This window comes from Sceloporus occidentalis, unplaced genomic scaffold (genome assembly GCF_023333645.1).
Source record: "Sceloporus occidentalis isolate IW3139 unplaced genomic scaffold, rSceOcc1.0.p SCAF_271, whole genome shotgun sequence".
NCBI classification, from domain to species: Eukaryota; Metazoa; Chordata; class Lepidosauria; order Squamata; family Phrynosomatidae; genus Sceloporus; species Sceloporus occidentalis.
The window spans coordinates 532,536-556,691 of record NW_028317251.1 but is presented as its reverse complement, the minus strand read 5'-3'; the positions used below and the strand labels follow the sequence as shown (position 1 = coordinate 556,691).

General features: G+C 43.3%; 1 protein-coding gene across 2 annotated transcripts in view; it reads left to right on the top strand.

Moving 5' to 3' along the window:
• The first annotated feature begins 7,944 nt into the window (after positions 1–7,944).
• The window catches only part of LOC149275687 (paired box protein Pax-7-like), a 45,472-nt gene continuing 29,260 nt past the window's right edge, over positions 7,945–24,156 (top strand). Inside the window, exons 1-4 of one of the 2 annotated variants that reach the window (XM_089504434.1) lie at positions 7,945–8,029; positions 10,503–10,738; positions 11,368–11,497; positions 12,037–12,165. In XM_089504434.1, the coding sequence (XP_089360560.1) occupies positions 7,945–8,029; positions 10,503–10,738; positions 11,368–11,497; positions 12,037–12,165 (580 nt within the window). Of the gene's footprint in view, positions 8,030–10,502; positions 10,739–11,367; positions 11,498–12,030; positions 12,166–24,156 lie in introns of both variants that reach the window. The other variant, XM_089504432.1, reaches the window with a different exon arrangement.

The window sequence follows — 24,156 nt, the reverse complement described above, 5'->3', positions numbered from 1 at the left end:
TATTTGGCGGGCCGCACGTGTCTGTCGGGATGAACTCTGACAGCTTTTATTCTTTGCTGGGGATTCAATCTTTCAGGTTCATGGAAATTGTTTTAAAATTTAGATTTAAATGGATATGTCTCCTAAATGGCGTTCAGGCGGAATTCATCAAAGCTGCCTTTTTATTATAAAGATGTTTGGTTTGGAGGTAGATACGGTATCCTAGTTCAGTTTATTTGGGATAACGTATGGAGACATGCTCGGGATGCCTGTGAGGGCCAAACACGCTCCGGATGCATTTTACATCCTAAAATGTTTCTAATTGGTCTCGTTTCCTGCAAAGTTTGTGATAAATATTCGTTTTCCACTCAGGTACGGAATGGTTTAAACATTTTAGAAGCCCACAGCGGCTTCGAGTGGCACCGGAGTATGGGGGGCAATAGAAAAACACTCTGTAAATGTACCCACAGCGGCAAAGGGCATGTGAATCGGGGGGGGGGGGGGGCAATGAACTGAAATGAAGGGAGGAATGGATGAGATAGAAGTGAAAAGAACGAGGAATCCGATAATATTGATGAGCGCAACAGTCGGGGAAAGAAATGAGTGGAAAGGTTCAGATTACTTTGCTTTAAAGGGGGGGGGGTAGATGGTGGGCTTCCTACCCCTTGAATGGACCCTCAAGGCGAAGTTCATTTACAGTCTGGGGAGTTCTCTGGTACAGGGTCACGGATGTAGGTTTTTTCACGCGTGATTCAGGTCAGCCTGCCTCGTATGTTGTGATCCTGCCAAACATGTTTAGCGGAGGTATCCTTCTGCAAAGACGTGGCCGGGATACAAATGATATTTGATTTCTGTTGAATAAGTGAATGGATGCGTTTAGAGGAACGCGGCTCTCTCCAAAGCCATGTTTAATGCGGAGCTCTTTCTGCCGCGTGGAGCGGGAGGCACAAAAAGCAAAAAGAAGATTAGTGCAGAGAATACATATTATATTTCATGTTCAAAATGGCTCAGCGGTTTTTTCATGTATAGCTTAATAACAGATTTAGTCTTATTCCCATCATGCAGCTGGCCATTCCTTCCTAACTACTTGATTTTTTTGTTAGATCTTTATAATTTGAGCTCCGATAAGGGGGTGAGGGGGTAACAGAAACCTTTTCCGAGCCCCAATACAGGGGGCAGTTTTGCTGCAATACTTTATTTAAAATGTTTTAAAAACAAAATTATTTTACCCAAATAATCACCCGGATCATGGCGTGGATGTGCCAGTATCAGCATGTCGGTGTTCTGGATCAGGGCACGGCACAGCCAATGGGAGTTAAGCCGGGCAGAGATTCCTTCTCCCATTGGCTGCATCCATCGTGTTTGGCTGATGTCGGGATGAAGAGATGGAGTCAGTACCGTCCCCAGCTTTGTGTATCATGTATGTGTAAGGCTCTGGAATACTAAATGTTTAATGTATGTATTTCGTCTAAACGCCCCGATCCGGTGTAGTAATCCTAGATCCGCCGGCTCATTACATGGAGTGTGGGGACTCGATGCTGCACCCTGCGAAGGAGACATGTTGGGTCTCCCGACCCTTTGGTAATTGGGCTTGATGGGTATACAGCTCATCTGAGTAGAGAAAATAAGGTCAGATTGTTTTTCCATTTGCACATCTCCCAAACGTGAGGGCCGCGACACCCCTTGTACCATTACTCATTGGTTTCAATTGCGATGGGATATTCAGGGACAATGCACCGTAAAATGACTGCTTCGACTGCATAATCCTCGACAAAGATTGCAAAGTGAGAAGTGGAAACGTAGCCCACGCTGCGCACACTCTCAGGGCTTTATTTACTAAGGTAAAAGTGCTACATATATATACATATATATATATAATGAGCAGTAAAGTAAGGTTCCTCCACGTATCTCGGCATGAGGTTTTCCAATACCCGTCCGTACCGTCTTGCATTGAAATGCTTTGGACAGAATGTGGACGTCACTACTTTTAAATGTACCAACTTTTTGCATACTGCTGTACAGAGCAAGGTATACCGAAATATATCACAAATAATGATGAAAAATATTGCAAAATAAAACAAGACATACCCCCCCAGCTGCATTGTGCGGGGAGGCAGACACAATCACCCAGCGAGGATGCACGGAGGCTGCTGATCCTCTCCCTTGTTTCATGTGAGTGCCCGGTGCCAACATGTCCTGGCATGGATGCCACTCCCTCATCCAAACTTCACTCAAACAAGAAAGGTCCGATGGAAAAGTGGATCAGAGCAGGGAGGTGCCGCGGCTTAGAGCCCAAACCCTGGTCTTTATTCTGGGTTGGATCTCGCCCCTCTGCCCAGACTCTGAAAGGAGAGATTGTTACTACGTTTTTTAATACTTGTCAAGAAACCTTTGCAGGATGATTACCAGTTAATGAGCTGTCAGCGAGAGCGAGAGGCAGGCAGTGCCATTCAGAGCTTAGCCAAGGACGTCTTCTTAGCTCAATTCAAGCCTCTGTTCCATCTTAATTCACGTCTTCTCTACCAAAAAATCCAACATGGAGAAATAAATGGAGGCGGATTTTAATTTGGAGAAGATCTCTGAGTATTTGGGTGAATCCAGTCCCCCCCCCAGACCTGCAACAAACCTTATAGTCTGAAATTCAGTAAACTACATAAACCTGTGTGCCTGTGTTTATAGAGCGAAACCAGCAACATGTATGTATTAAAATCCCAGTCCATGTGTGTTGGGAGCAGCCGTACTAACTTCCTGTAAAATCGATTTTATTATTTCTGCTCTCACATAAGTGACCTCACATTGCATTCCATAATTACCTTATTTTCCCTTTTAACGTGCCTGAAATCGTGTTACTCTTCCCTGGTAGGTTATTGGGGGAAGATGTTTTCGGTTACAATCACCACTTCCTGTCTTCCCTTACAACAAGGAGAATACACAGGAAAAGCTCAGAGGTGCAAATAATATTTCTTCCCCCATGCGGCCAAAAAGCAAAAAAATACTTAAAGTTTTAAGGATTCTGTTAAGGAACATGTTAGTAAATGTTTAGTTAGTGTGAATCAACAGGTATTTTAGCTGTAGTTTATTGAAAAATTCCATCTCACTTCCGGAAACCTCATAAAAAACATAACTTTTCTCTTTGTCTCTGTGCTAAAAATGGACTGTGAGACATATACATATAATAAGTTTGATAATCAGTAAGAAGCTTTAAATAATATTTCAAGTGAAATATATGCACTAGCTGAATTCTATAGATGCCATTAAATAAATGTATAATGTAAGATCTGATGACGGACAAATATCTTTTTCACCACTTCTTAAAATGTCAGAAATGTGAATTTTGAAGTAGTCCTGCTATAAAGGGCATATAATCCACATCTCCTTGGTACTTTATAAGAGCTGCATGGAAATAAATGAACAATCTTGTTCAGTTCTAGTTCTGATCCCTTTTAACAGCTGTTATAAAGAAAGAACTCAGAGGATTTCCTTTTTATGGTGAGGGAATTAATAGAGGTTTGGAAAATTGGGTTCAGAGGGACTCCAAAATCCGCAGAATGGAATTATGTATTGACAGTCATTATATTATGATAAAAGGGAACTATTTTACACCTGTAAAATAAATGGTTTCTGCCAGCCCCTGTGGGAATGACGCATGCAGGAATCCGACAGGGCTCCTGAGGGCTGAGAAACGGCCTCTTGCACCCTGCTGAAGCCCCCTTGCTTTTGGTCCCCATCAGTAATAACCCCCAGGGGCAGAAACACAAAGAAATTCTGTTAAATCTAAAGTTTTACTTTTAGGCGTCCTATGTGTCATACTTATCAGAAAACAGTCCACGTAACACAGTAATTAAGGTTGAAAAGAGACAGGACAAGTCCATCAGGTTCTACCCTGTAGTTGGTCCAGAAGAAGGCAAAAATAGTGAATAAGAACTACAAGGAATGGTCCTGCTAATGGCTTAAAAAAACATTTTGGTCCCAGAATTCCTTAAATATATAACCTAGTATGAATTTTTATTTTTTTTTACTATGTGTTACATTTCTGTCTTTTTTTTACTGTTTCTTTTTCTATTTTGTTTTACTTAATATATAATTAATATGTGTTTACATTAAGATACACTTTTACATGATTGTAGATGGTTTCTATCTAGTATTTCTTATATGATAATAATAATAATAATAATAATAATAATAATAATAATAATAATAATAATAATAAATGTAATAATTTAAATACCCCCCCCCTCCCATTCTAATCTCACTCCCTGGAGAATACTTCATTTTTGCTCTTTTGTTGGTCAGAGGGTCCTGTCTGCACATCCCTGGGGTTTGGGGCTTTGTCAGGGGATATTCTGCTGCTCTCTGGTATGTTTTAAATACTTTTACAATCATTTGTAGCTGAAAATGAACGTTGTCTAATTCCAAATGCCACTGAATATTTAGAATAATTATGGAGCAGAGCTCACAGATCTTTTTATTTCAATCAGATTGAAGCTAATTAGACTGTGCTCCCTCAAACAGCTCGAACAGCCTCTTAGCAAGTGATTAATCTCCTTTACAAACCCCAACAAAGGCTGGAAAGGCTCGGTTGCTTGTGCACACTCAGTGGCCACATGGCTACCTTAATATTTCCGTTTGTTTAATGAAAACACTGTGGCCATTGCATGGATGTCTTGCTTTGCTGTGTGCTGCAGCTTGACATTCCCTGCATGGGGTTCTGGGAGGAGGGCAGGCAGGCAGGCAGACCGGGGCACTTGCTGGGGAGAGCTTTGCCCCTTTGTCCACCGTCTCTGGCAGGAGCACTTTATGATTGTGTTCTGCTTCCTGCCCCTGGAGAGGGTCCCTGTGAACAGAAATTAATTCTCATTACACAGAAATTAGCAGCATCCCTAACCAGAGGCTGGCAGCCGGAGACAGACAGGGGGCAGGCAGTGAGTGGAGTGAGTGTGGGGCAAGCTGAGTGGGCATGTGCAGGATCCCACTCACACCGATAGAATGCAGGAGCCCACCGCCCTCTCTGCACAGTGACAGGCTACAGGTGGAGTTTATTTGTAATTATTATTTTAATAAAATCCAGTTTCACAGCCGTTTCATTGCCCCCCCCCCCGTCCTTAGATAGATAGCAGGCAGGGTATATACAGGGCATGGACATACACAGGGATTGCACCAGGATCACAGGGGAAGCTTCTTTACTATTACACTGTAAGATACTGTTTTAATTGCATATAAATAAACTCTTTACATAAAAGTCTTTACAATAATAATAATAATAATAATAACAAATAATAATGTTCTGTAAATAACTTGGTGCACTATGAGTTTCTGAAATGTGTGTATCAAAGACCGTAAATTCATTATTTTTATTTTTGGATTGAGTGATAAGAAATATTGGGGCTCAATAAATAAATTGAGGGGTAAATTCTGCAGGATGGGAAGCTGTACACACAAGGCACTTCCAGCACTTACCCTCTGCCAGGGGTACCTATGGTTTGGGCTTATTCTTTACATCAGTATTAAAATAGTTTCATGGGGGGGGGGTTAAGAGACATTTGGGTCTGCCAGTAACCCCTCAGACCCCCAGCTAAATTCTCCGTTTCCCTGCACACTCCTTAATTGTTGGAAAAATGATTTGTGAAATTGCCTTTCACCAGGAGAGCCCTGCACGCTTGTTCTCAATGCAAAGAGTTCCCAGGGAGCTGACAAGCCTCTGATCCCACCATACAATCCCAAAATTACAGGGGAAAAATTAAAAGGCTCATTAAAATGCCAGCACATGGCAGGGGCAGGGAGATTAATGGGGAGTTAAACATGGGGCAAGATATCAGGGGCACATTCATTTATGTCAATAGTTTATTGATATTGTGGGATAATAAAAAAAATAATAAATGCTACAATTCGAAAATAATTATTTATTGTGCATTATTTTGGGTGGAAACCAATAATCGTGTTTCTGGAAATTATAAAATAAATATATATAGTTTTGAAAAGTTAGCAAATTAAAAAACAAACAAAACAGTTTTATTTATGGCATGAAGATGAATTGTCCATTTTTGTGTTTAGGTGTCAAATATTTGGACACATTTTTTACATATTCTTTTGGTCATGGTAAAAAAGCTAATCCTGCTTTTGATCCCGGGGTAACCCAATAGCACCTTAACAGAGAGAGCTTTCCCAAAGATCAGATTCTAGGGGCAGGTTGGGGAAGAGAAGCAAATCAAACAGATCCAACAGCAATATCGTGCAAACTACCCCATCAGGGGCTGTTATTCTGTAATTCTGCACACAGAGATACATTGCGCTAAATGAAACATAAATCCATAAATCACTTACATGGAAATGGAAATGAATGTGTGCTGAAGCTTCAGTAAAAACAGGAAATATTCCATCATATAATGTGTTCTCACCTTGTTACTTTGTTACATTTGGTGAACTAAAACATGCAGGGAAAATTGTGGCAATAGTTATAAGATTCTAAATCCTTCGTAAATTATAACACATTAAGTGTTCTGAGAATTTTGCCAAAGCGGGAAATAGAAAATCAATCCTAGCACTCTTAGCCATCAACATGGGGCACTGGTTTGTTGGGTCTGGGTAATTCTTAATGCTGAGTATTCAGATTTTTTTTCCCCTTTCAACCAAAAATAAAATATATGGAAATTGTATGGAAGGGGAAAGAAAAAGTGTCCTTTTTGATGATTTCCCCGAAAAGCCCATTTTACATATGAAAACGGTGCCTAAGCGTTTGGCGTCACCCCCTGCTGAGAACGGGTTCTGTGTGAAGCCCCCAGACACTGCACTGTGCCCTGTCATTGTTTAAACCCCTCCAATGCCAGCTCCAGGGGCAAAATCCGTACAACCACTTACCGATGGGTATTAAGATTTATTTCACCCCTTTCTGTGCCAATGGGGCAGACAATACATCGGACACCTCTCTGGCACTGACAGGGTCAATTCAACCGCACCTTACACCATTAAAAACATGTATAAATGGCCAAAATATAAGGCTCTATTGCCGCATTTGAATACATGCAATTCACGGCCAGGAAGGGGTTAAAACAATTATTAAAAAAATATTCCAAACTTTTAATGAAGCCGCATTCATATTTTTCTGAAGAAAATAAATTCCGTTTGGAGTTACGGACACTGAACATGGAATAAAGCGCATTACTTGTATATTATATTACATATAGTATATGTTATAGGGTATAGTGTGTGATTTTTACCCCCTGGGGGTGTTTATATGACTACGATGTCCCCACCACCTGAAACATCCTTGTGTTTTGGGGCAGTTTTAGGCACATGTGACTTGTCTCTATAAAAGCGTTTAAGGGAAGGGGTAATAGCGCACAGACTGGCTAAATTGCACCATTTTCACTTTACCTTGAGATCTTCTCTCTAGGAACGAGTAAAACAAAAAATAATTAGGAAATATTCGGGCAGACAAAGTGACATCACACCCGGGACATTTCTGCCGCAAAAAGAGGAAAAAACAGAGCATCTGCTGTGTACCCGGAGAGGGGTAAATGTGGCAGAGTGTGCAGAATGTGCCCAGGTACAGCCAGCAGCCCCTCCACGTCTCTTTTCCAGGATTTGGAAGATGAAATATATCTGTATGTTGAGTCCCCCAGTCTGGGCCCTAAGGAGTCTTTTTTTCCATTGGTCCCCCGTCTGTCAGCAAGTCCCTTCCTTCTTCATGAATAAAAGTCCAGCGCAGCCTCCCTGCCTCCACTCACTCCTCCTACCCCGAGCCAAACTTGGCCACTTTAACAAGTTGCAAACCTTCCAGCTGACACTAATTGCCCCAGCTAACACCCCCATCACATCCCAGGTACCCAGGGCAAACGGAGAGCCAGCAGCCTGTGCCCCTCAGTCCTTCCTGGAGCAGATTGTGTGTTGCCTGCGCCCCCAGGACCCGACTGCCAGCTTTCTGGAGGGTCCCTCACCCCAGAACCCGCATTCTCTGCCCAGCTGCGAATGGCAGGACTGCCAGGCAGTGTGCCCAGAATGATGCGCCCAGCTCCCGGACAGAACTACCCCCGCACCGGCTTCCCCCTGGAAGGTAGGTCTCCCCAGATACCAAGGGGACCCCCAGTACCCCTCACGTCGCTCTGCTTTTCTTTTACATTATTTACCAGAAGCGGCAATAGTTTCCGAAACTTATTCTTCTTTTATAATCTCTATACATTTTTTTCAAATATTAAGAAGAGACTATTAGAGAAGAAAACATTTTCTAATATATTAAATAAAACACGAATACAATTAAACAGTATTTTGTTATTTCGCTTGTGTACATATATATATATTATATCTTATATATATATATATCTTATATATATTATATGTGTGTTTTATATATATATATATATTATCTATGTGTGTTATATATAAATATATTATATATGTGTGTTGTATGTATATTATATAGGTGTCTGTGTGTATTTATATGTATGCACAATGTAACATAATACAATCGTAATTTTTATGATCGCTACACTATACATGAATAATAATATACATGAATTCGATTATTTTTAAATTATTATTTCGTATATTTTCTATTATTATTGTTTTTATATATTTTTTATTAATCTAAATCTATTAATAGAAATGTTTGTAGTATTTTTGCAGACACACACACAATTTTATTCTGATTTTTAGTGTGGCAGCTGTCACCCTGCGTGTTCGGATTTCACTTAAACCAATTATTTTACAAGTTTGGGAAAAAGCGTCCTTAGGAATTCTAGGATCTGGAGTGAGCGGAGAGCTGGGCATAGGATCTGCCAGCTGGGGGGCTTTAATGGGTGAGGGGGTATTTACTGGCCTTAATCGTGTTGTGACTTTCTCCACGTCGGTGCCACTTTGCTGAGCTGCTAATTAGGGCCCCTGCAGCTGAGGGCCTCTAGCTGGGTCCTGTCTGCTCTGGCCCATGATTTGGGGGCAGCAAGGAACAGATAATAGCCTGAGACAGCCTAAGAGAGCATGAGACAGCCCGAGACAGCATATGCATTTATTAAAACTCCGATTTATCCAATCCGTGATCAAGTGCGTGGAATAAAACTGCGAAAAGCCACGAAAACTGCAAAACCCACAGGCTGCGGGGATTTAGTCGAGTGCTTCTCTGTAGCAAATGAAAGTAAAACAGACAGCAAAGAGACGGATCAAAGGATTACGAGATATTTGCACAACATGAGCAGGAATATTAAAGAGCCCGGTACGTGCATTCGGGGAGCCTCTTGAGTGTGAGCTCTTAGGTCTAATGATACAGAGCGAATTAGCATGAAATCCCCAAATATCCCCATCCCCTGCCCTCTCCCCCTGCCTCCGCCATTACACATTCACTCTGCCAGCCTGGAAAATCGCTCTAATCTGTAAGATCTATATTACACGATATTAAACAAATTGCAGATTTCTGCCCGGATTAGACAGCCGCCGCCTCCCCACCGGCACGGGCAGAAAATCGGAGAGACGTTACTGAGATAACCGGGCTCCGGGTGATATGGGGGCATCGCTGCCACTCAGTCACTGTGTGGGGCAGGGGACAAGGGGGCCACAAAGTTACCATTTTCAGCCTAAATTGGCCCAGAAGCTCCCAAAAAATATGCAAAGAAAAGTAAAAGTTTTGTTGATACATTTAATATTTGTTATTCTAAATAATAATATAGTAATAATAAATAATGATGAAAATAATAATAATAATAATAATAATAATATAAATTATAATAAGCAATAATTCTATGAATGTGAATGTAAATTGGTTAATGGGTTAGAATATTCCTATAAATGTTCGCATATTTCTCTAAAAAATGTCTGCTTCCACAGTCTATTAATCCCCACCCGGGAATCGGTTTACTTGTAAACTACCCTTTCATTAACTGTGCTTTTTTCATAAAACTGTAATTTCCTGGGTGGGTTTCGTCCACTTTGCGTGTTTATATCAAACAGTCTGATTATTTGTCTGCTCTCGCGTTTATTCACACAGAGTGTCACATTTAAACTGCTTCGCATTTGTGTAAACTTTATTATTTTTGTGTACTTTTAGAAAACGAATATGTCGAAAGAGTTCCCCACTCGTGTATTTGTAGAGTATCTCAGCACGCTTGAATAGAGTGTGTTTTTTTCTTGCAGTATTTAACTGAATTTGATTATCGGTGCAAAAAGTTACCGATAATAATTTCCCCAATACTGAGCCTAAATAGAGTTCACGGGAAATAATATTTAACCCCCTTTTGGGTATCTGCTCTGTACCCGTGTTCAGTTTTAATATTAAACCACTTTCCTGTTATAATATATTTATAAATGTATTTATAATAATATAAATAATATACTTATTGATAAATGCCCCTCGGTGTGTATATATATATATATATATATATATATATATATATATATATATATACACATATATTAGAAGCATTATTAAACACCCATCTATATATATATAGTGTGTAGACTCCCCTTTGATCCCCTGTATTTGGGGTCTGGTGTATTTATGTCTCTGGGAAGACTTAACTGACTCTGTTTTGTGATCGCAGTGTCCACTCCCCTCGGCCAGGGAAGAGTTAACCAGCTCGGTGGGGTCTTCATCAATGGCAGACCCCTACCCAACCACATCCGCCATAAGATAGTAGAGATGGCCCACCACGGAATCCGCCCCTGTGTCATCTCCCGGCAGCTCAGGGTGTCCCACGGGTGCGTGTCCAAAATCCTGTGCAGGTACCAGGAGACCGGCTCCATCCGCCCAGGGGCCATTGGAGGCAGCAAGCCCAGGGTGAGTACCGGTTACACTGGCAGACACTAGCTGTAGGGCATTAGGGCAATAGAACTGGGCATGACAGGGGCAATAGCACACTGTTACCCACAGAGTAACTGGCATTGTGAAACCACACAGGGGCAGCCTAATGGGACAGGCAGCACAGAGACACAATGTGACAAATAACACACTGTGTGTACAGGGATAACACACTGTGTGTACAGGGACATAGTATATATCACATATAACACACTGTGTGTACAGGGACATATTATATATTACATATAACACACTGTGTGTAAAGGGATATATTATATATTACATATAACACACTGTGTGTACAGGGATATATTATATATTACTTATAACACACTGTGTGTACAGGGACATATTATATATTATAAATAACACACTGGGTGTACAGGGACACATTATATATTAAAATAACACACTGTGTGTATAGGGACACATTATTATATATTACAAATAACACACTGTATGTACATGGACACATTATTATATATTACATATAACACACTGCCCACGCCATGAGATGTGTTTGCCCATGACTTGTGCCGGTTTGTCTGTCTACGGCTGTATCTGTGTCTGCCCTTGGCTAAGCTGCCCACCTCTCTTGGCCATTAAAGCAGGTGGCCACTCCTGATGTGGAGAAGAAGATTGAGGAATACAAGAGGGAGAACCCGGGGATGTTCAGCTGGGAGATCCGGGACAGGCTGCTCAAAGATGGACACTGCGACCGCAGCTCTGTGCCCTCAGGTGAGCACAGGACAAGGGGCACAATGGGGCAGAGTGAGGAAGCTGGCCACAGGGTACAAGAGTTGGCAATAGACCCCATTATCCCTGCAGCTGTCTGTGCCATGGGCACCCTGTCCAAAACTGGACTTTACCACCTTAAAAACTTGTTACGAAATGGATGAGTACCCTACACTCACTCACACACTGCCGGTAATAACGGGCCCTCCCGAGGTATGCAGCTCCCGCAGGGTGTTATTCCTGGAAATTAAAAGACAATCAATTTGGGGACACACTCAGGAGCTGTCAATAGACCACTCTGGTGTTAAGGATCCTTAAAGCCATTTAAATTCGCGTCAATCTGCTGTCATTTTGACGCAATTCGCGTATTTGCAAAGGAATTCACCGCGCTGAATTCCTTAGGGTTAAAAGCCCAAGATACATCTGATAATATCACGATCTGGGACATTTTAGCTGCTGCATGAAGTCCCAAGGAGGGGGTCCACCTGCCCTTGTCAGTCCAATTTATACCCCCTCCTGTTCCTTTCATGTCCGAGGTTTAGTGAGTTCGATTAGCCGAGTCCTGCGAATCAAGTTCGGGAAGAAAGAGGATGATGAGGATTGTGACAAGAAGGAGGATGAAGGAGACAAGAAGACAAAACACAGCATTGATGGCATCCTCGGCGACAAAGGTAGGACGAAACGTGGGCAACACAACTGCGTCATTGCATTGGGGACAATAATGGAGGGAAGGGGGTTATGGGGACAATGTACTCCTCCTGCAAGGATGGGCGTCAATGAATTTGGCATTTAAATGTCTGCAGAGGCTTCACCCTGAATGGGAGCTGCAGTCAAACGTTGGTTGATTGTGAGGAGGAGCTGTGCTTGGGCTACTTGTTCTGGACGTGTACTGCCGGACTGGGCAGATATTGCCCTTGATGCACATTAAGGGGCAGTTAATTGCAGTTTTGTTAATATTAATGAAGTGTTTTTGATATATGGAAAGGGGCGTAGATTTTATGGTGGCAGGGGCTGGAAAAAATGGGAAGGGGTGACAGATCATGGAGGAGCTGCTTCTTTCCCGCAGGGTGTGAAATGTCTGCTGTCAGGGGCACTGGGGCCCCGCTGGCTAATTTAGCCCTTGATCAATTATTTATAGGAGGCTGGGGGCCCGAGATCTGCTGCTAAATTAATTTGTTAAACACATTCACTTGCCTTCTAAACGGTCCCTAGGAAGCACAGCTGACAGCAGCCCGAACTCAGCTATCAATACCAATTAGAGACTGTGATCTGCTGGGCCCTGTGACAGTCCCTGACAATGGCTGGGCCCCGGGTGACATTCCCTGACACTGGGAGGGCCCCGGGTGACAGTCCCTGACACTGGCAGGGCACCGGGTGACAGTCCCCGACACTGACAGGGCCCCGGGTGACAGTCCCTGACACTGGTAGGGCTCCGGGTGATAGTCCCTGACACTGGCAGGGCTCCGGGTGATAGTCGCTGACACTGGCAGGGCTCCGGGTGACAGTCCCGTACAATGGCAGGGTTCCTGGTGACAGTCGCGTACACTGGCAGGGTTCCTGGTGACAGTCGCGTACACTGGCAGGGCTCTTGGTGACAGTCCCGTACACTGACAGGGCTCCGAGTGACAGTCCCGTACATTGGCAGGGTTCCTGGGGACTGTCCCGTACACTGGGAGGGCACCGGGTCACAGACTCCTATAATCATGAGGAACTGGATAAGGGACTTACATTGAATGTATTTAAGCAGGCAGTGGGGAGCGACAGTCCCCCAGATTCCGTACAGGTGACGGTCCCTGAGACACATGATGCAGGTGACTGGCTCGTTATACAATGAATTGCCCCAAGCTGTGCTGCTCATTTAACTGCCCCAAAGGAAAATTATTAGATAAAAGTTAGGCGAACTTATCTCCGGTGCCGATCCCAATGTAAACGCGTTAAAGGGCATTTAATCAGAAAAATAATCAGATATTTGCAGAAGAAAAAAAATCTAAAAATTAAAATGTTAAGGATTTAATGGATATTTTACATCCTAATAGCCTTTATCTCAAAAAATATTTCTTAGAATTGTTGTTTCCTTGTATTTTTGCTAATTATTGGGATAATTAGGTTGCAAAAAATATACTATATAAAATACAAAATTGAGTATTTTCAGGTGCACAGGGACGAGCCTTTATTGGGCTTTTATTAGAGGGATAACAGGTTCAAACATTTTACCCCGGGGCACCGAACCTCTAATTTAAACCTCTGGACCAGAAAGGTGTTTCGTAAAATCCCTCGATGCCACTTCTAGGGGCAGATAAAAAGACCCCAATGACCTAATCAAACATTTCTCTGGGGACTGGGGGATTCTTTCCAAACCCCACTCCCCTCTTTTATCCCAAACTTGAAGATGAACTTGGCTCAACAAAAGCCTCCTGTCTATTGAGGGGCACAAAGCAAACTATTAAAGAGAAAGTCACCCCCCTAAAAAACACAGCACCAAAGGAGGGGGTATCTTTCCCATTCAAACCCCTGCCCCTGCACAAAGGCTTGAGAAGCAGGAAGAAAAGGGGTCGGCTGTGGGGAACCCCCCGCTGCTAGCCGGCCAGAATGTTTCACTATATACTGGGAATATTGGGAATTCGGATTGTTCATCCTCAAACCAGGTCTATTGTGTGACTATCTTCTTTTTTATATTTTATCCTCTTTTTAAGCGAACGAACACTTTTATTCCTTAAATACACCCACAATGTTTGGCATAAGCCCCCTCTCCGCCTAATCGCCCCCACTCCTGCATTTTGTTGAACGTTTAAAAACATTATGTCGGAGGGGAAATTTCAGTTTGAATAAAAAAGAGAAAATCTCTCTCTTTTGAGAAATGAATCTGAGCCCAATCCGAGCTTTTAATCAAAGCGGAGCCACCAAATGACTGCTGCCCCCCGCCGCGTGTCATTTATCCGTCAAGTGGAAAGTTCACGAGGGTTAATATTGGCGAGGGATAAATCACATAAAAAAAAGAATTATTATTCGTTTTATTTTATTGTCCTTTATTTACACTGTCTGCCTTTTAACAAACGGTAAAATAAAAATAAGGAGGCTGAAACTATGGAATGTGATCAAAAATAAAAATTGCTAATATATTCCCCATATTTTTAAATTCTATCCGAGTCTAAAATCTGTAAAATAAACACGAATTTTCTTTATCGTTTTGAATTTTTTGAGAAAAAGATTTATTTTTTTCTACCGAAGTGAGTTCCGAGCATGAGGGGTAAATAAGGGAAAAAAACTGTGTAATTATGTTAAAATTGTGTATTTTATAAAACTGCGCGTGTGTATGCGAAACCCGTAACATTATACGAGAGCATGTATATATATATATATATATATATATATATATATATATATATATATATATATATATCGCAAATAAAACGTGTAAGATATAGATTTGAAATGTTATTTTCCTGTGAAAAATTAAAGTGCGGTAAACTTCGCCGTTTATTTCGTACGATATCCCTCCAACGTCAACGAAAAAAGAGCCAAAGTTTGTTTTTAAGATAAATAAACTTTTTGGTGTTTTTGTGTGTGAAGCCCCAACCAAATCCCCCTTTATTGCAGCCGCGCAGAGCTCCCGTCTCCTCTCACTCCGTTATTAGCGCCGGTAATGAAAACGCCGAGCGCTGAATAGGCAGCGATGCCGCGGAGAGTGTTATAGCTTGTGGGCCCAGTAGGAGATGCATTTGCCGCAATCACGGGCATTTCTCCGGGGCCCCGAAGGGTTTTCCGACAGATTAAAGTCATCCTTTATTTCTCTCCTTTCATCTTTAAACGGCTATCTCCAGCTCGCCCGGGGACGGTTACTCCGTTAGAGAGCCGGGGCTGCTAAATATTAACCGATCTGTCGCTGTTAATTCGAGTTATTTAAACCGGTTTCCTTAGTGCTGGACTGGGGCGCAAAGTGTATTTGCGGCGCTAAATTTCACCAGCAAGTTACATATTTATCGGGAGTTGTATCGCTAAAATGGTTGTACATTTCGTTCCCCGTTATATAAATGTATATTGAGAAATTTCGTTATCCGTGTATACGGTGTTACATGTTTCTATTGGTCAAAGGTTATTGTAAAACAAAATGTTATTAATTATTATTACTAATATTATTACCATTATTATTACTATTGTTAATAATTATAGTATATTAATACTGATATTATTATAAATGATAACATTCTTTTATTATTCTAATAAATATTATTTATTTAATAAGGGGGGGCTATCTTTTAATATCCCCCAGGATCTGACGGACAGGGGCTTTTACACTACAAGCATTAACTCTTTGACGGCTTGGAAGCTATTGTTCTGACAGAGAAACAACCCCCCCCCCCCCCCTTCAAAACAAAATAAAAAAACAAAAAAACTGCTATGTTGGCTGGCCAGCTGATGCCTATGGTTTGGTTACCCCGACAGACGGGAAGGGGCCAGGGGTATTTACATGGGTGGCCTGGAGGCTGTTGGGAATGCTCATCGGCCGGTGACTACTAACTTTGGCCCCAAAAGCCACTTATGGGGTCTGCTGAGCTGGGGTAAGCTGTGAGTGTGTGGACAATGAGATGCCACATTTAATTGGACTCTGAGGGGTGATTGAAGGAGAAAGTTATGTCACTCTTACCCCCCCCATCCACCTGTAAGGGGTGAGGATCTGGCATACCTGCCCTGTGTCTGGATTAAACACACAAGTCCCTCTCCCTGAGAGAGACTGAGATGTTTACATAGCAGGCACCAGGCACTTCATTAAACCCACGGATTACCCACGACTCCCAGTATAATCAAACAGAAAGCTGCTGGGATTTAGTGGGATGGTTTTAAATATTTTGGGGGTGTCAGGCAATTCACTGGCTCTGGGGGTAAATACTGAGGGACAGGCCTCTCCCCAGCACTCTGTGGGCTTACACGCCACTAAAAATGAAGAGACAAATGAACACAACAATGAGCACAGATAACAATTACAAAGGCAGACACTGGCCTCTGGGAACCAGCACATGGCAGCAGATAAACCCTGCTGGAGAGGGAGGACACGGCACAGGGAGGGCAGCCAGGCACACAAGAGCAGAAAGCTGCACTGGCACAGCTCCCTGGCACACACTGGGTTAATGCATCTCACTCACCCCATTCTATATCTGTTTCTAAGGAAGTAATCCCATATACCTGCACACCCCCCCCCCTAAAAACTGGCTATTGAACCCTTGCAGCCCTCAAAGGGTTAAAGCAGTAGCTGCAAAGATTGTGCCAAATGCTAAAAACTAGGCACGTTGGCTGTTAAGGGGTTAATTTAATGATGGTAATGACAGAAAGATATTTGTAAAGGTTTGTAACGAAGTGATGCTGGATCTCTTCACAGCCTTTCGACCAGTCCTGTTATACCATTCCTCTGGGTAAATTATTTCCAGACGGGGAGTCCGTTATAAGAGGTTTTTCAAATGTTACTGTTTTTTTGTTTGTTGTTTTCTTTTACCGACAATAAATACGTTTAGACGGTGAATAAAGAGTGAGCGCTATACTCTTGAGAGTGCTTACAGTGAGGGTATCCAGGCATGAGACAGAGCCCGGGACCACCTAGGTTGGCTAACCTAGGCACACAGGCTAGATATAATTTATATAACTGGCAGAAGGGCATCTCAATGCATTGAACATATAATCAGTGCAGCCCAATGCCAAGAAAATAATTTGGGAAAGTTGCATTCCGAAATCAGCAGAGACCCTCCTTGTGTGTTTTAAATTGGGTACCATTGTAGATGAAAATGGGTCACCATATACATAATATGACTTTCCTAAGATGGTGGTAGATAAGTGGAACAGCCTCCCAGCAGAAGTGGTAGAGGGTAATACAGTGAGCGTATTAAACATGCATGGGGTAGACATACGGCTCCTGAATCTAAGACGAGACCAACGACTGATTAAGGTTTAAAAGACAGGTGACCAGACGGGCCGAAAGACTCTGTCGGATGATCAGGTCCGATGTTTCTGCACCTCCTCCCTTATTGCTCATCAATTCCCAACATGGATTTATTGAAACTTGGTCTGGGGATAATATCAGTAAAACACGCAGGATGCTATTAGCGTTATAACTGCAGGCGGCCCCCGTCTGGGTTTGGCGTGGCGTGTCTTCCGCGTCTTGGCCTGGTGTTTGGCTATTGGGTATAGCGAAATAAAGCGCTCTATAAATAAATAATAAAGCTATATATTTCACGTGCAATAAATGTTTCAATGTCCCCGGCACAGCCTTAGGACTAATGATCACACGAAGCCCTCTAGGTTTTACAGACCATGAATTCGATGGCCCTTTTGGGATTTGTTAACAAGCTACTTCGAGCTGATTTATCCCAAAGCATCCAACTCACTCCAAGTCACTCACATGTAACATGTTAATAGGTAATAATATTAGAACGGCACGCCATACGACCGCCACGGGAATAAATACATCTGCTAAAACTTTTTACTAAAGACATTTATCCGGACGGGACAGGAATCTGACCCAAGTACCATTCATTCATTAATTCCCGATTAATTATTCCATCCCAGCCCCAAAACGTCCCTATTTTATCTGTTATGATGCAATAAGGTGATGCGCATGGGATTTTCTTTGTAAACGTGTAATTTTAAGCGTTTAGTAATTAAAGATAAAGTCTAATCGGTCGCAGATCCTTCCGCTGCTCCTTCATAGAATAAATATTTGCAGCCCAGAAACTCATCCGTTCTTGAACCGGCCTCTCTGTTCAAAATTACTAGAAGGGTTTTGTGAATCAGGCTTGTGTGTGAGTGGGCTTTGGTTACAGAAATAAGATATTTACCAGTTCGAATTAAGCCCGGTTAAAAAAAAAAAAAAAGAAGAAGAAGAAAAAAAAAGGGAGAGACATTGAAGAGATGAGGCAGGGGAAAACTTCAAACGAATTCATCTGGAATGGTGAAGGGGAGATTTAGAGACAGTATTGGAAGTTATTTAGATATTAATAACACATTTTCCTGAGGCTCTCGGATTGCCTCAATCTGCACTTCTGTTCAGCACATTTGGCTGGGTGAAATATGGGAGACTCAAATGTTGGGGAGAGATAACAGAATCATCTAGCCCGGTCCTGTGACTGCAACATTGCATTAAACTGGGATTAACCTCAGTTGTCTCCTCACAGCGATCCAAATTTTCATAGGAATTTAAATGGTGTGGGTTTTAAATCGCACGCCAGCTGCCTTGAAGCCACCGATACCTGGTCAATGCAAAGATCCTTTAAAGTTAACTTTGTCATTCAAGAAATGCGCGTTAAATGGCAGCGGCTGCCTGGCGTTCTGTAGGCTGCGCTCGGCTCGTGTCTTCTTGCTGTGATGGGATTTTGCTCGTCGTCCCCACTGATCCTTATTATGAGTTGGACTCTTTATTGAATGTCTTCTAGAAGCAGGTCTGATAAGCGCTCTGCCTCCTCCGTGCCGGGGTTGGGGATGGCTGTGTAAGTGGGAACTGCTCCCGATCCATTAGCAGATTGCGGGGAGATGTACGTAAATCCACCCCATGTGAGTGGAGACGAGGGGCTTGCGTTAGGGTTCCTGGTCATTAAATGACTCCGTGGTGATGGGTCCTTGGATAGAAGTCAGTAGTGGTCTGGGTGCCGGTACATAGCATCTACTACAAGCCCTATAACGCACATCCAGCCATTACTGGGAACTGGGGCCATACTCCGAGCATGCACTCTACTTGGAGTGATCAAGGTGTGAATTGGTTGTAAAATGGGGAAAAGACCCAGGTACACAACACCTTTTGTTAAAGCGGTATTGTGTGCATCAGCCAATGTTAGTCTGAAATACACAAGCGAAGGGTCTTTGGGTGGAATTATTCTAGCAGTGGACACCGCGAGGAGCTCTGGAGATGAACCCTGACCCCAAATCACAGGCAGAGGGCTGTCTGGGTGAAAGGTTACTATCCAATTCTGACTTCCTTTTTTCTATCATGAAAAGATGAGAGGGAGCCGGACATTCCGTGGCCCGGACTCTGCGCTCGGGTCCGTGGCCCGGACTCTGCGCTCGGGTCCGTGGCCCGGACTCTGCGCTCGGGTCCGTGGCCCGGACTCTGCGCTCGGGTCCGTGGCCCGGACTCTGCGCTCGGGTCCGTGGCCCGGACTCTGCGCTCGGGTCCGTGGCCCGGACTCTGCGCTCGGGTCCGTGGCCCGGACTCTGCGCTCGGGTCCGTGGCCCGGACTCTGCGCTCGGGTCCGTGGCTCGGGGAAGCTTTATGGGTGCTCTGTAGGTCATACAGGGAGCTGCCTGGAGTTGAGCTGCGCATGCGGTGCGGCGTGCTCTGTTACGGGTGCCCTATTCGAACATAATACATACGAAATTTGCCCGGCAATTAGATGATGTCGCTTATATGACAAGTAGCCTGCGGAGACTGATAGATAACTCCTGAGTATACGTTTGTTGCCCTGCCTCCCTCGCCAATTCCCATTGGCTGATTAATCCCAGTGTCAAGCAGCGGTTAAAACAATCATTTATAGCCATATTTAAAAAAGGGCTGCCCTATCAGCAAAACATTGCACAGGTTTCCATGGTGACTGCTCCACTTTTAGAACATTTTCCCCAAAATGCATCCTAGTCTTATAAGTAGTAAAGTAATGGCATCTGTACCAATAAACCAGCCATGGTTGCCCTTGCAGAGCGCGGTGTCTGCTGTGGTCATGAGATGTGTCCTGTTACGTTCTTGTGATATAAATGGGCTAAATCCAGCGGGTTTTGTAGCAGAATAGGTCTGTATTGTAAACACAATTTACAAAAAAGCCCTGCATTGTTTTTGAATCTTTGTAAGTAAAGGGATCTCTCTATTTATCTATCTCTCTTTCTCTCTCCATCCATCTATCTGGCCTGAGACTAGTTGACCGCCTCTTCTCCACTTTAATAAACTCCTCTGGTCCCTGCCTTTTCTTTGAAGTGATGCCTTTACAGCTTGCTCCATATTCGAAAGCCTCAATAGGCACTTTAGGAATACAAACATCTTAAAGAGAGAGTAAGCAGACCAGAATGGGACTCTGAATGGGGACATAGCTGTCTTGCTTTTGCCATGGAGTGTGCAGCGGTCTCTGGCTAATCCGGCTTTCATTTCACCCGACAAATGCCAAGAATCTGTATCTGTCTCCAAGCCCATCAGGGGCCTGATTACACAACAAAAGACCCCCATTATTCCCAGAAGCCAAATGGGAGGGGAGCAGCGCATTGGGGTCTGTGTGCACGGAGCGTCTTCTAACCAGCGACTTGTGGTGTCAGAGCAAACATTAGTAACAGCCCCAAGTCATGTGGCAAAAAGAGCAACTTCCACCCGAAATGCCACAAACTCCGTGCACCTGTCAGGCCTGCGCAATTTCACATATATATATATATAGAGAGAGAGAGAGAGGGGAGAGAGGAGAGAGGGGAGAGAGGGGAGAGAGGAGAGAGGGGAGAGAGGGGAGAGAGAGTATTGGGAATTATGTGTCAGCTCTTTGTATCCATAACTGGTTGCAGTTTCGTATCTCATTGTAACATTGAAGTTGGGGCCAGTGAGTGTCGTATGAATAATACAGCTTCCTTACATCACAATAAACTCCCCATTATTCATGACACAATCACACGGGTTACCCCGAGCACAGACGGTAACGTTAGTAAAAGTCACCACAGCCCCCAATGCAAAGCTTCATTTGCACTTTATAAATTCATGCCATTTATGCTTCAATAATGCAGAGAACTCGGCTTAAAAATCACAAATGACCTTTATTTACTAGTCGTTTGATAACCGGCCGCATTGCGGTTAATTCAGTTTATTCACTTAGAAACAGACCTTTTTACTGCATTGATCTAAATTAAAGCACAGGGTGACGTGTTTGCCTTCCAAGGTGTGTACTCCAAATCCCATCACGCACAGCCTGCGGCATGGTGGGCCTTGTGGTGGACGTCTGCGAGTTGGTACGGGAAGCCGGGCCGGCAGCTTGGTGTACGATGCCCCTTGTTAGCGCTGCTAGCGGATCTGAGCTGCCTTCCTCTAACCAGGGAATTAATTCAATTAAGTGAAGCTTCCCAAACGTGTAAGGCTGGAATAATGCGGTCTCCCTGCACACACGGCCCGGCTGGTAAGATCATCGCGGTAAAGGAGCCGTCCTGCCCTCTCCCGCTGGGTCTCATCCAGTGAGAAGAATGCCTTTTACAATATGGCTGAATTGTCCCTTTGAAACTTAATGCGTCCCGAGCATTATAACCTGTATCAGATTTTTTCTCCCTTTTCTGCTTCCGTGAAGACCCCTCCTTTTTGGGGGACGACTGTTTAAACCAGATTAGTGTGTATCAGCCACAACATTCCTCCCCGAGATTAAACCCACAGAGAAAAACTCATTAGGGGATGAGACGTCCCGTACGCGGAGGGGTCTTCTTTACAGAGCTGAAAAGCTTTTTATCGAGGGTCAGCGAAGACTTCAAACTCCGCTCTCAATAACTATCATAGGAAGACGTGTCGTAAACAAACAACGGGGCGCGCTGTATCCGTCTCGGGGTCCGGGGCACAATGTGACCGTAAATGACAAATAAATCCGTACGGTGCTGGCACGGTATGAAACAAATACTAGCAAATGTATGGAGCAAACGAGATTGAGCTCCAAATGTATTAAACTCTGACAGGGAGAATTTGGGGGACTTTCTTTTATTTTACATTTTCTTCGTGTGCCCAGCGATCAAGATTTAGAATCTATTCTAAATGTGCAGTTAAATGGCACGGGGTGCCGGGGGATATTGTGATTAACCTCTATTTATGGAATTATATTTATTATATACATTACAATATAATAATGCTTCTTCCCATTTCGAGTCCCCAGCAGAAATATTTGCCCCGGATGCTTTTCAAATTTTAAGGGAATTCAGCAATTTTGAGATGTCTGATGCAGAAAGAGTTGACGCAGAGTCATAACGACTGCATTTTCTAGGAACTTCAGTATTGGTTATTTCACTATTAAGTTCGAATATCTCACATTTTAATGGGATTTATCCAGGTAATAAAAGCAGACGGCAATGTGTGGCCGGTTTAGCTAACGGAGGTTGATTCATTTGGCGAGTCAATAATCTGTAGCCGATCGGATCAGGTTTTCTTGTGACTCTCCGGCTACTCTTCACCGGACTATTTGTTCTGAGATTCATTAGTTTCCATTCCGTGCTTTACGGGCTGAAATATGCTTCTGTGCAGGTAAAACCTGCGCGGGTCCTACGAGAAGTCACAGAACCTATTATCTCAGAAACATCCACGAGAAAACGATGCAGGGAAATCTCCTTCATACTTTAACGTCCCTTCTATCTATTCTACTCTGGTCTCTGGTGGTCCGGCAGGTGGGATAAAGTCTATTTCTGCTTCCCATGGCAACCTGCGTCCGGGGCGGCCCCCGGGGGACATCCTGCTTCTTTTGCCTGTTGGTTACAGTTTCAATGTATTCTTTCATACGGAGTATTTCTTATCATTGTTTGGAGAAGTTATTTACTGTGTGGTCCAAGAAACACACGCATTTTTCTCAGGCTGATAAAACCCAGTCCAGAACTGGCAAATCCTGTACAACGAGCTCATGATAAGAGGGTTTGATGCCCTACTCCGCGGGCTGCCGTCTCGTAAAATACTACTGAACAGTATGGAAGCTCTCAATATCCGTTTGTTTTAAACACGCAATATTCAGTATACCAAAACCTTCCCTTTATAACCATTTCCGGTCCACGTGTCTCGGTGACAGTCTGATGCCAGGGGTGAAGTTGGGAAACATGAGCCGGCTCCCTGGTTGTTACACCTGACTCACCAAACAGCGGCCACCTGGACACAGCAGAGATTACAGGACACGACTCTGAAACACTTTAATTATCTTTGGCATGAGAGGGAGGACAGAGAAAGCTTCACAAGGCGAGGGATTTAACCTGTCTGCGGCTGCGGGGAATGAAATGAATGAAGTGAATGAGGGGAAGTGACATTTCAAAGTTCTAATTAGGTGTAAATAAGAGAAGGGAAGAGGCCCCAGCGCTCAGATAACTCGATTGTTAAAGGATTAACACCTAAGCAAAGACATAAAGGCCTCTGCGCGTCTGATAAGCACTTGTTGTTGGCTGGGGCTGGACTCACATAGCAGAGCTGGGAGCCGCTAATGTCCAGGAATCTCATGCTAAATATTTAGCATTTCCTGCTCCGGCCAAGCCACGGCACACAGGACAGGACTGATAGCTGCCACGGAGCTCCTATGGACAGACTGACTCATTTCTACTAATATCAAATATCAGCTCAATTTTACGAAAATTAAGACACTGAATTTATTTAGAAAATTTGAAAGGATATTACATACAAAATGATAATGGAAACCCCACTTGTTGTCATTATGATGCTAGATTTTCTCTGCTGGGTGGCTGATCCTTGCTTGATCTGCTTGGAGGCTATTACCTAGGTCCGTGCGGTTTTCCCTACACCCAGTTTAATGAGAGACTGCTTTGAGCCATTCAATTCAAGGAAAACACTAAAAAAAATTTCATTTTTTCCCAATTTCATTAAAATTCTAAGTTCTATTATTATCATTACTAGAAGTAATAGAGGTGGTTCAGCGCACTACGGGCTTCTCGAGCAGAGTTTGCTTTATAGTTTGAGAATTATAATTGGGATTCTGTGT